At 56.8% G+C, this 12,253-nt stretch overlaps 1 protein-coding gene across 5 annotated transcripts; it reads right to left on the minus strand.

The window, feature by feature from the left end:
- Positions 1–104: 104 nt before the first annotated feature.
- On the minus strand, positions 105–9,603 carry LOC101943031 (CTD small phosphatase-like protein 3). Of its 5 annotated transcripts, XM_065578322.1 has the most exons (11): positions 9,246–9,350; positions 7,454–7,631; positions 7,179–7,313; positions 6,696–6,810; positions 6,478–6,583; positions 6,191–6,277; positions 5,501–5,563; positions 4,980–5,059; positions 4,772–4,898; positions 2,427–2,522; positions 1,676–1,876 (listed from the first exon to the last, which is right to left on the minus strand). In XM_065578322.1, exons 2-11 carry the CDS (start codon positions 7,614–7,616, stop codon positions 1,814–1,816), a joined length of 1,035 nt encoding a protein of 344 aa, XP_065434394.1. In that variant the 5' UTR covers positions 7,617–7,631; positions 9,246–9,350; the 3' UTR covers positions 1,676–1,813. The 5 variants fall into 5 exon arrangements, with proteins under 5 accessions (XP_065434398.1, XP_065434393.1, XP_065434394.1 ...); XM_065578321.1 differs by lacking the exon at positions 4,772–4,898 and having other exon boundaries at positions 106–1,876; XM_065578325.1 differs by lacking the exon at positions 4,772–4,898 and having other exon boundaries at positions 6,447–6,583; positions 9,246–9,603.
- Positions 9,604–12,253: the final 2,650 nt, after the last annotated feature.

Raw genomic sequence — 12,253 nt, forward strand, 5'->3', positions numbered from 1 at the left:
TCCAAGCCAGCAGCCCTCTGCCACCAGCAGTGAAGAGAGAGTTTCCCCTCTGGCTCGAGTGAGTTGGTTTCAGGCCATTTGCCCTCAAGCAGGCAGCTGTGGGGAAGGGAACAGCACAGAGATGAGGAGTTGGTTTTGGTTTTTATTAAACAAACAAAGGTTACAAAGAAAGAACAAAGTTACGAGAGTCCAGCTGGGAATTTCAGCACACAGCCCTTAAAACAGGGAGAGCCCACACCACACAAAAATCTCTTACTCCACCCCAGGCACAAGGGCTACACAGCTGCCTTGCAGTGGATGATCATGAGGGAGGCGTCCGTGGGGCAGGGAGGGAAGAAGATCAACCTTTTGCCTAGAAAGAGCTACTTGGCGCAGCTGAGTTGGAGGGTCCATCGCTGACCCACCCCAGCTCCTCGGGCCCAGGGATGGCCTTACTGAACACAGCACCTAGCACTAGCTGCAGTTACGGCTTCGAAGCGCCGGTGGCTCACTGCAGAACCTGGACTATGTGACCTGAGAGTGCCAAGCGCCCAAGGTTGCCTATGCCAGCCAGCTCACCCAAGCGGCTCAGTTCCCACTATGGTGGGGAGGCACGTTGGCACGACAGTGGCACGCAACAGATTGAAAATTGAAAACCAAGGCTGGCTGCAAGTCCTGCTTCTCCTGTCAGGGACAAGAATTCCCCTCCTGGCTTCCCTGTGTACAGCTCCGCTCTCCCACCAGGACCTGCCCACGCTCCATCAGCTCCTGGAGTGGCTACAGGGAATGCCTGGCTTGCTCTCCACTGACCCACCCAGGGAGAAGAGTGAGGCCTTGAGTGAGCTGGAAGAATTCAGGAGGCGAGCGACAAAGACAAGAGGCAGGTGCGAATGTACCACTAGAGAAATCTTAGCAGCAGGCAGAGCTGCACAAGCCAGCGACCATGTCACACTGTCAGAGATGCTAGACTGCAGCCACTCTGGGACAACAAGCCTTAAATGCAGTCCTCTGGCTGAACAAACTGTCTCAAAGGGGTTTTGGTTTTTTTGGTTTTAAACTGTTCTAAGGACACAGGTTTCAAAGCCAATACAAACAGCCCAGCTTAATACAAAGGCAACAATAGAATTTAAGTGGAGTTTACCTTCAGCCATTTGCATTTCTCTCAGCTCAGAGGCTGGTCAGTTTCAACTTTTGTTTCTAGTCTGTTTCATTTTCAGGTTCTCATGCACTGGGAACTTGCTGCAATGCTTGGGTTGCAAAGGCCTGCAGGGAAGTTGTTGCTTTAGAAGGAGACAAAGGAAGATTCCCTCTGCAGTTTGAAGAGCACTGAGTAAGTAAAGGGGAAGCTTTCAAAGGGTCTTTGTTTGGGTTAATATACACCCCCCTCCCCAAGATTTTCTTAATTAACTTGAGTCCAGGTGCCCATCTGGGACACATTTAAGTGGCCTGATTTGTCAGGGCAGGTGAAAAAAAAACAAAAAACCAAAAAACAGCCACCTTTAAGAGGTTCTCAAGTTGGATCCTCAATTGAGGTACTCAAAGGCACTAGTTACTTCTGAACTGTAGATCTTGAAAGTTGGGGGTCAGATTTGGATTTCCCCTGTAGGAAGCTGCCCTCTGTGCTCACGTTGGGTTGCCAAGCTCCGTTTTCCCAGCTGGTTGTACGTGGAGAAGGAGAGCGTAGGTAGGAGGGGAGCGGAGCTAAAGTTTGTGCTGTTGCTGACTGGAACCGGGCAGCAGTGCTGCACTTTGCATCTGGGACGTTTGAGAGCAGCCCATCAGGACAGACTTCTGGGAAGGGGTTTTCCCTCTACACTCAGTCCCTGGGCAGACATCAGTCCACAGCCAGTAGCCTGCAGAGACGGTATTTCCTCTGGATTTCAGTGCGGACGTCACCCTGTGGAAGAGGGATTTCAAAGGTTATAGCTCAGGTGGGCAGTGCTTAATTCGTGCCAGGGCTCAGCCCCAGCACCTCTTTCATCACAAGTTAAGCACAGCAGGTGGAGTGTGCAACACTCACAAGGATCCCCCACAAGGCAGGGGAGTCAGAGACCACCTGCTCGAGTAACTCTGCCAACAGGGTGTCCTCCTTCAGTGGACCAGCCCCCTGGGAGGGTGGGGAGAAGATGGGGCATGTTCTGCCATTGCATTACTGGGACATTATTTCCCAAGCAGATGAACTGCACCGTGGACTCCTGAGGCTGATAGGAGCTGATCCTGCCATGTTATTGGTAGATCAATAACCCTCGATTTGCTCAGCCGAGTGGCACCATATCACTGTTCAGCTGGGGGCCTGTCTCCATAGGAACAGGTCACATCTGAGCCTCCAGGCACAAGGAGGGGCAATGCCCAGGAAAGGCGAGAATGGCCGAGATCCCATCCAGCCCCTTCCTCGGCCGGGTTAGAGGGATATTGACCGAGCTGGCTCAGGGCGCTCGTCTCCTTACCGCTTGGCTGAGCTTCCCCAGCAGCGGGAGGACACGCAGCAACTCCTCGTCCTGGCGGTCTCCCAGCCAGCCGGGGATCGGGACCCAGTTGGAAATCTGCAGAGAGGGAAGTAGCGTCGGCTGTGCAAGAACCAGTCAGTCCCACCAGCCAGGCCGCAGTTAGCCAGGGGAACGCTGAGAGGTTGGAGATCCAGGGGCCGGAGTGGGGAGAACATACCCTGAGGTGCAAGTCCAACCCCCTGCACTGAGGTAGGATGAAGTCAACCTAAACCATCCCGGATGGGTGTTTGTCTACCCAGTTAAACCTCCACTGACGGGGATTCCACCACCGCCCTTGGAAGCCTTGCAGGACCCATTAGATGCCATCACGGAGTGTGGGGGGGGACTCAGGGCCCTGTACCCCCGGCTTCCTGCAATTCACCGTGACTCTCAGCCAGTCAGTAAAGCAGGTGGTTTAGTGGATAACAGGAACACAGTCTACAGCAGAGCTTGTAGCTACAACCAGGACCCCTCAATCAAGTCCTTTTGGGGAGTGCAGGGAGCTTAGACCCCAGCTGGGTTCCCTGTCTTGCACCACCCAGCCCAAAAACTGAAAACTCCCCAATCCCTCCAGCAGCTCTCCCTCTCCCCTCCCCTCCGCTCCTCCTCTCCTTTGTTCAGTCTCCTGGGCAGAAGGTGTCACCTCTCCCACCCCCCTTCCTGGCTCAGGTAACTCAATGCAACTCCCAGGCTACATTCCCAGGTCAAATCCGCCCTGCTCCGTCACAGATGCATCCGCCCCGTTGAACGGCGAGTCACTGATAACTTGGGTATCAGTTGCACACCAACCATTAGCAGTTTCCTCTTGATTGCATTCCCAGGTTTGAGAGTTTCAGGTGAAATGGTCAAAAGACACACTCACACCCAAGATCACCACATCTATTCCTTCCCCCACCCCATCCATTAGGTCAGTAACTCCATCAAACGAGGGCATTAGGTTGGTTTGGTATGATTTGTTCTGGACAGATCCAGGCTAACTATTATCCTCCATGTGCTCACCAACAGATTGTTTAGAATTTGGTTCTGGTATCTTTCCGGGGAGTGAAGTGAGGCAGAGTGGTCTAGAACTTCCTGGGTCCTCTTTGTACGCCAGTCCTCTGAGATCTCACCCATCCTCCAGGAGTCCTCAGAGAGAATGGCTAACGGTTCTCAGATTGCTTCAGCTCGTTCTTTAAGGACCCTAGAGTGAATTTCATCAGGCCCTGCCAACGTGAATGTAGGTACCTATTCTTTAGCCTGTTCTTTCCCCATGTGACTTGTATTCCTTCCCTAGTTGTTGTTGGTACAGTATGTTAATTGTGCAGCGTTAACCATCTGATCAAAATGCACCTTTCTAGCCAAGAAACAAAATAGGCATTAAACAAACACCTTTGTCTTCTTGAGGTCGTCCCTTATTAGCTGCGCTTCCCTGCTCAGTGGGCCACGCTTTCCTTTGTCTTTCTCCTGCTCCTAGTGTATTTATAGAACCTGGTATGTCCCTTGCTAGGGGTAACGCAGTTTGGGAATTAGCCTGTCGCACTTTGTCTGGACTCTTCTTCAGCCATTTGTCCATGTTTCTGCTTTTTGTAGGATTCCTTTTTGGTTTTCAGGTCATTAAAGAGCTTCTGATGAAGCCATATTGGTCTCTTTCTGGACTCGACGTGCTCTGCAGAGCGAGGCTGGGTGGGAACCCGTCTCCAAAATCCTGCTTTCTCCTGTGTTTATCCCCACTTGCTCTGCAAAGCCCCATTCCCACAAAAGGGGGCAGTCAGCACAACGGTCAGGCATGACCGTATACAGGCAAACACCCCCAGCAGGACCTCAGCTAGGAAGGGTACAGAGTTAGGATCAAGCACGGGAGACCCTGGTCTAAAGGACCCAACCTCTTGTGGTCTCTAATGCCCCTGGCACTTGGGGTGTTTGCTTTCAGGGGAATGCCAGAGAGGCAGAGTGTAGAATCCAGCCAGGATGCTGGGGCAATCATATATGGGGCAATCCCTACCTTCAGCAGCCTAGCCTTGCTGGGTATTGTTTAGCTGCTGCATCACACCCCAGAAGTGGCTGCATTCCAGCAGCAGGGGGTGGGACTGTTTGCAAAGCACCAGAAGAACCTCGGGGATGAAATGACCCTTTTGTGCTTTTGATGGGAAGCACACCTCACCTATGCCCCGTAACACATTGCTCCCCTCGGGAGGGGGTAGGTCTGACCCGCTGCATGGCACTGGATGGGGTGAGCAGGTAGAGGGTCACATTGCCTTCGGAGAGCTCACCCCCATCCTGTGCAGGCAGAGCAATTCCAGCTGCATCCAACCCCCCCCCCCAGTTACCTGGTAAGGGAATCCTTGGAGGGAATCATCCAGGGCCACTGTCCTGGCCAGGTCTCTCTCCAGGATGGAGAGGTCCTTCACGTAGTAACCCTGCTCGCAGAGGCAGTCCTGCTGATAAAGGCGGTGCCTGGGAGGGAGAGGCCAGGGCAGGATAAGAAGCCAAGCAGGGGCAGGGAGGAGACATGCGCCTCTTGCCTGGGGCAATCACCTGATCAGCTTCTTCTGAGGGTCCAAGACATCCAGGATCTTCTCTGTGTAGTCCTGCTTCGCGGTGGTGAAGACAAAGATCTGGGGAGAGCACGCGAGCAGGGCTTGGGAGCGGCTCCCCCACGGCCGTGTCTGAGCAGCTCCCAGACACAAATGGTGTTAGCCCCAAATCACTCCCCACCCTCAGCCCTCCTCCCTCAGGAGCATCACCAGCTGTTACCAGCGGGGAGCCAGATGAACTGACATGGTCACACAGGGAGTCAGTGGTAGAGAGGGGGTTGACCCTGGGACCCAGTGATTCCAGAGATGAACCCCCAGCCGGCCTCCCCCTCACCACCCATCCAGACAAGCCCACGGGCCTCCGAATTCAAGCCTGGCTTTCGATCTGGATTCTGCAGCTGGGTCCTCTCCCTATCGCAGAGGTCTCAGCTCCCTTACAGCTCCTCCCTCCCCCCCACCCCCCAAGCACATCCGTGCAGCGCCCTGGCTGTCGGAGAGGGAGGCCATGGGCCCAGCAGGTACCTCGTAGGCTTTGGAGAGAGTTTCCAGGAACTCCTGCACGTGGGGGCGCAGCTTCATGTAAACCTCAAGGAAACCAGGGGGCAGGAAGCAGGGATCAGTATTAATAGGTCCAGCCTCCATCCCTTGTACCGCAACTCCCTCTTCACCCCCCCCCCCAAAAAAGACCCCTCCAGTAATGGCTTCTCATTCAGCACCGGAGACTGACGAGGCAGCGAATCAGCTCAAAGGCCCATCTAGCTGCAGAGCTGGTCTCCAAGAGCAGCTGTCTCCAGACACTCCAGAGGATGGAGCAGCTCCTTGGTGTGCAGGATAAGGCTACTCCTTCCTGACCCCGCCAGGCTGGCTCAGCTTGTGCCCTGAAGCATGAGGATCAGTAACTCTTGCCATTTGGATTTTAGCCACTGCAACTATAGATGAACAGTGAATATTCTCCCCCCACTTCCCAGTGGCCAGGAAAGGCCACAGAGTCTGATCAGCACAGGAGGGCTGCAGGAAAGGACAGAAGAGGGGAGGCCAGGTTAACACAGCTCTCAATCCCCATCGAGTGGGCAGACCAGGGATGTGTTGAGGAATGGGCCAATTTCCCCACTACTTTCCTCACTGCACCTTCAAGGGCGATAAGCCCCTCCGGCTGCCCCCCCCCCAAAATCACCACCCCAGGCTCCTCGGCAGCCCCTGCCAGGCACTAACCCGATAAGCGTCCCCCTGGAAGTCTGTGAGGAAGGTGCAGTCGGCGTCCTGGCTGGATGTCAGGGAGCAACAGACCAGGATCCCCTCCTACAAGCAGGGAGCACGGAGCTACTTTTAGCACCTTCACCACATGCAAGGCCCCCCCGGCGGCCCCCCAAGCTGGCGCAGCAGCCAGGATGCCCTGTACGGTGGCACCAGGCCCATGGGATATCGGGGGGGGGGAGGGGAAGGAAGATTTGGTTCCTTTAGGATGTGCCTGATCCCTGCAGAGACACCCCCCGGCTCACCAGCTCCAGGACCAGGGTGCTCTCAGGGGTGCTGCGGGTCTTGATGGGGGTTTCTTTCCTGGGGGGCTTCTGGCTGGACCTGGGGGGCAGGGCCTTGTGGATGAAGCTGGATGGGTGGGGAAGCAGAGAAAGGGGATTGGAGCTTCAGGGGTACAGTCACCCCCCCACACACACACACACACACCCCCCGGCCCAGGGACAGTGAGTGCCGTACTCACGGGCTCAAGATACCGGTTTCCTCTGGCTCATCCAGCGGGAGGTCCCCGAAGTACACAACTCCCCCCATGGGCTGAGCTCTGGGCTTCCCTCTCTGCACCCAGGGGCTCTCTGGCTCTGGAGGGACAAAGGCCTGGTTTCAATGGGGACAAACTAGGACTTTGGGGCACCCAATGGGGCAGTGCCCAAGGAAACACATGGCAGGGCCCAGAGCCTGCAGGCCAGGGCTGAGGGGACGCAGGCCAGTCAATGTCCATGCAGCACAAACCCTAAATCCCCAGGGTGACCAGCAATGGCCCCCCAGACAGCTCGGTGGGGGCCAAACCCTGGACCTCCCCACACTCAGCTGTTGGGTGAGGGCTCCTGGATGGCAGGCAGTGCCCGAGCCCCCTTGCTGGGGCAGCCGGCCTCAGGCACCAGCCCCGAAGTAGGGCACGGGAGCGTCCGGTCATCAGGGGCCCAGCAATTCAGCCAGCCGCACTTACCCTCCGTGCCCAGGGGAGAGAAGCAGACGACGCCCAGGGGTGGGATCTGGAAGGAAGCCGCCTTGCTTGCTGGGCTGGATGGACACTGTTCGAAATGCACCTTCATGGCCCTTCCCATCAGTGGGGATACGGGCTCTGCGGGAGGCAAAGGGGGCAGGCGGTTACAGCCCGTAGGAAGGGGGGGACCCAGAGTCAGCACAAGGCACCAGCTCTGAAAGGCGCTGGGCACTCAACGCACCTGGGACACCATCCCTCCCCAGCCTGAGCTCCCTCACCTGTAGTGCCGTCCTCTTGCCAGCCTCTCCACCGGCTCTTCCCCCCTCTGGGGACGCTCGCCTTCCGAGCTGGGGGTCCCAGATCCTCCACATCGCCAGTGGTCTCTCTGGGGCTGAAGGGTTTCTTCACCCGGGGCGTGATCTTACCTGAGCGCAGCATCATGGTGCGGACGGGCAGCTGGGGGAGACAGAAGCATCCAGACCCTTCTAACAACCCACTCTGCGTTGTTAGCGCTCAGCGGGACCAGTCTCAAGAACGCTCAGACCCTTCTCCAACGCCACCGCCCGAGGGATCTCAATGCGCTTCACAAACGCCCCTCTATTCCCAGCCATAGAGGGACCCTCGCGAGCAACTTGCCTGAGGGATCCAGGCCTTAGCTGCACCCAGGAGGTGGCAGAGAGTCACCCCCGGAAACAGAGACTGAAGCGCTTGGAGAGGAGCATTTCAAGACAGCGAGGCACCTAGCAAGTGCCTTTGGAGTCATTTAGAGGGAGAAAGGGGCCAGGACCCCCAGAGGAAGGGGAATCAGTCCCTCCCCCATGCACCACAACAGCCTCATCCCAGGCAGGGCACGAGAGTCACCAGCCAGGCCCTGGTGAACAGGAGCCGACACGGCACCATGGTCGTAACCAGCGCCCTGGCTGGGAGCCTCAGCAGAGAGTCCAACGAATGAACGCAGCCCAGATCTCTTCTGGACGGGGGGAGGCTTGCTCCCAGGCAGAGGGACCCACGGCCATGGTTGGGGTGGGGGCACACAGCAGTGTGATGGCTACCTTGTCACTGCTGTGCCTGCCCCAGATAGAAGGGGGTCACACAGCCCTAGTGCCAGCCTATATGACCGGTAAAGTCACTTTGGTATCAGTCCATCCCCAGCAGCCACATCTGCTCCAGCCTCTGTGCCGCGCTGCAGCGTCCCCTGGTGGACACGAACACGGCTTTGATTTGCCATCAGCCTGCCCCGGTGCAGGGATTCCCACGAGCTCAAAACAGCCGCTTGGCCCTGGCACAAACAGGAGGGCAGAGCTGTGGGGAGCCAGGCCTCAGGAGCAGGCCAAGGGGCCTATCGCCAGCCTCAGGCAGAGCGAGACTGCTGCCAATGTCATGATGCAACACAGGAGGATCCCGGTCAGGCCACCACCTCTTCCTAGCTCTGTTTGGGCCCATGATGTAAGCATAGCCCAGAGGCTGGGGAGCCTTGTCTGCCCTAATAAAGAGCATAAGAACAGCCATACGGGGTCAGACCAAAGGTTCACCCAGCCCAGTAGCCTGTCTACTGACAGTAGCCAATGCCAGGTGCCCCCAAGGGAGTGAACCAAACAGGCAATGATCAAGTGATCTCTCTCCTGCCATCCATCTCCACCCTCTGACAAACAGAGGCTAGGACACTATTCCTTACCCATCCTGGCTAATAGCCATTAATGGACTTAATCACCATGAATTTATCCAGTTCTCTTTTAAATCCTGTTATAGTCTTGGCCCTCACAACCTCCTCAGGCAAGGAGTTCCACAGGTTGACTGTGTGAAGAAGAACTTCCTTTCATTTGTTTTAAACCTGCTGCCCATTCATTTCATTTGGTGGCCCCTAGTTCTTATATTATGATACCAAGACACCAAGGCCACTTGCCAGTTACAGAAAGAGGGAATAGACAATACAACAACAGGGGCTTCAGAAAACCAGCCACTCATTGCAACAAGCAGGGGGTCCCAGTTACAGCAGAGCCAGCAGCCTGTTCAAGTCCCCCTGAGGGCTGAAAAGACCCAGCCAGGCACTGGAGAGACCTCAGCACTCACCTAGCCAGGGGGAATGCAGCACACCAGAGACTGGAGTCAGAGGACAAAGCCCCCCGGGAACCTGTTTTATTGGCAGGGTTGGTTAGTAATGCAGCCCAGCTGGGTTTGCAGGTAATATTGGTGCATTTAAAGGGACAGGAGCTTTTAAAAAAAAATCAGCCCAACACACAGAGCCAGAAACTCACCCACTCAAGTGCAAAATGAATAATGCATCCCAGGTTTCTGAGCGCACGCTCCGGCTCAGGAGGTGAGGGGTTAGTAGCACGGGCTGGGACAGTAGCTTAGGCAGGTGTCTGCAAACTTCACCCGTATCTCGTTCCTGATCCATCGTTCCCGCGCCCTGCCAGCGCCCCTCAATCCTGACCCGCAGCCCCTGCTGCTATTCCAGTCTTGGGCCACCCCCCCAGCCCTGCCAACGCCCCTCAATCCTGACCCGCAGCCCCTGCTGCTATTCCAGTCTTGGGCCACCCCCCCCCCAGCCCTGCCAGCGCCCCTCAATCCTGACCCGCAGCCCCTGCTGCTATTCCAGTCTTGGGTCACCGCCCCCCCAGCCCTGCCAGCGCCCCTCAATCCTGACCCGCAGCCCCTGCTGCTATTCCAGTCTTGGGCCACCCCCCCCCCAGCCCTGCCAGCGCCCCTCAATCCTGACCCGCAGCCCCTGCTGCTATTCCAGTCTTGGGTCACCGCCCCCCCAGCCCTGCCAGCGCCCCTCAATCCTGACCCGCAGCCCCTGCTGCTATTCCAGTCTTGGGCCACCCCCCCCCCAGCCCTGCCAACACCTCTCAATCCTGACCCGCAGCCCCTGCTGCTATTCCAGTCTTGGGCCACCCCCCCCAGCCCTGCCAGCGCCCCTCAATCCTGACCCGCAGCCCCTGCTGCTATTCCAGTCTTGGGCCACAGCCCTGCCAACACCCCTCAATCCTGACCCACAGGGACCTATTCCAGTGTGGAGCCCCTCCCTGCAGTTCTGCTGATGTCCCTCGATCCCTACACACCGCCCACCCCCCGCCCCATTCCAGTCCTGGGATTCGTCAGCAGCAGCTGCCGGGCGTGCCAATTGCTGTGGTGTTTTTCCTGCTCCGATGAAACATCCATGCAGGGCTGGGTAAAGACCCAGCAAAATCATTTCACTTTTGACCTAAACCAGAAATTAAGACGTAAGGGGCAGTGGGGCCTAGTGGTTGGGCACAGTGAGTCAGGACTCTGAGTTCTGTCCCCAGCTCTGACACTGACTCAGTATATTGGCATGGCCAAGTCACTTCGCCACTCTGTGCCTCAGTTTCCCCATGTGGAAAACAGGGACACTCTATCCCACAGAGGGACTGCAGGGCTGCGTTAATGCCTGAGCTCCTGGGATGGTGCATGCTCTATGCCAGGGGTCGGCAACCTTTGAGAAATGGTGTGCCAAGACTTCATTAATTTAAGGTTTTGCGTGCCAGTAATACATTTTACATTTACAGGGGCCGGCGGACGGAACCCCTGACAAGCAGCGCGGGTGGCAGACAGAACCCCAGATTGGCAGTGGGCTGAGCCGTTCAGTCCGCTGCCGGTCTGGGGTTCTGGCCGCCGGCCCCTGCCAGGCGGAGTCCCGGCCGCCGGCCCCGCTCAGCCCGCTCCATTCATCCAGGCAGGCAGCGGGCTGAATGGGCCGGCGGCCGGGACCCCGGCTGGTAGCAGAGTGCCACTGAAAATCAGCTCACGTGTCGCCTTTGGCACGCGTGCCGCAGGTTGCCGACCCCTGCTATCTGCAAATATTGTCACGCATGGATTTGCTCCTCACAGCATCTGTCCTGGAGAGACAGGACAACACCATCTCATTTCCCCTTTGATTCTGCTGGTGGCGGAGGGTTCACATGGGAGATGAAAGGCCTGTACCTGGCCCAGCCTGGCATCTCTCAGACACGCATTGCTCTGAGCCCAACTCTGCGGTCCTTGTGGGGCCTGTCAGATTCCAAACAGCCAGCAGGGGGAGCCACACTCCAGCTGTGAGGTGGCCTTGGGCCGGCTGGGGGTTTTCCATGGGCATGTGAGGCCCCCAGAAATGCTGGTGTATATTCTATGGAGAACTCAAAATAAACAGCCCAGCATAAAATCATCGGCTTCACTCACAGGTTTGTGGCTAGGCGAGCTGCCACCAGGAGCCTGCGGTCAGCCCTGGGTGCGTTCTCTCTGGGATCTCGCGTGGGAAGTATTTCAAACTGCAGATGGAGCCCGAGAAAGCGGGGAGGGGGGATGCCTGTGTGTGCATACACAGGTGCATGCACCTCTCTGTGTGTGTGTGCGTGCACAGGCGTGTTTGTATATGCACACATGTAAGTGCGTGTTCATGCGTGGTCACGGGTGTATCTGTGAGCAGGTGTGCGTGGCCGTGCGTTAGCACACAGCCCAAGGCATTATCACCCCCCTCCAAATCATCCGATGGGCTTAAAGATCACAAGATTTCTTTTAATTCATACCGTGGGGCTGGGTTTCTTTGCCTCCTGGCTGTTGAGTCTCTGGGTGTCACCTTTTCATGCTTTCTGGGCAGCCGGGCAGGCTAGAAACGTGCTGTGTTTTTAAACGCAAGCTCAGAGTCTGATGAAATCACCTGACTCCGAGAACTGGGGCTTCAAGGAAAGCACCTGGTATCATGAGACTCAGGTTAAGATCATGAGAGCTGGCAATGTTGTTTCATGGGCTTTCTCCGCTGGGCACTCACAACCCCAGTGCACCAGGCTGCTTTGCCTATCAGATCCCAGCTACCCCGTCCTCCTGCCTGGACAGGACGGTTCCCTTTGCAGTGTATTCCCCAGGGCCATGGGCCAGCCCATCCCTTCGGAGGCTATTCCACAGCTTGTTAGATCTCACCCTCAGGACCCGTTTCCTGCTAGGGCCCAGCGCTGCGCTCTGAACCCGCTCCCCACAGCATCCCAGAAGCAGCCGCATTTCAGCAGCCTGGTTAGCCGTCTCTGGAGCGGCTGGAGCTATGAAATGTCAACGCTTATTGCGTCCTGCACCCTGCAGCCTCA

The sequence above is a fragment of the Chrysemys picta genome, chromosome 25 (assembly GCF_011386835.1).
Source record: "Chrysemys picta bellii isolate R12L10 chromosome 25, ASM1138683v2, whole genome shotgun sequence".
NCBI classification, from domain to species: Eukaryota; Metazoa; Chordata; order Testudines; family Emydidae; genus Chrysemys; species Chrysemys picta.

Excerpts from the sequence above, each read along its gene's own strand:
- LOC101943031 (XM_065578321.1), bottom strand. The coding sequence starts at position 7,616 with ATGATGCTGCGCTCAGGTAAGATCACGCCCCGGGTGAAGAAACCCTTC. Across the intron at positions 6,811-7,178 it reads CTCTCCCCTGGGCACGGAGG|AGCCAGAGAGCCCCTGGGTG; the intron begins GTAAGTGCGGCT and ends TTGTCCCTCCAG. Across the intron at positions 6,278-6,477 it reads GCACCCTGGTCCTGGAGCTG|GAGGGGATCCTGGTCTGTTG; the intron begins GTGAGCCGGGGG and ends CCCTGCTTGTAG.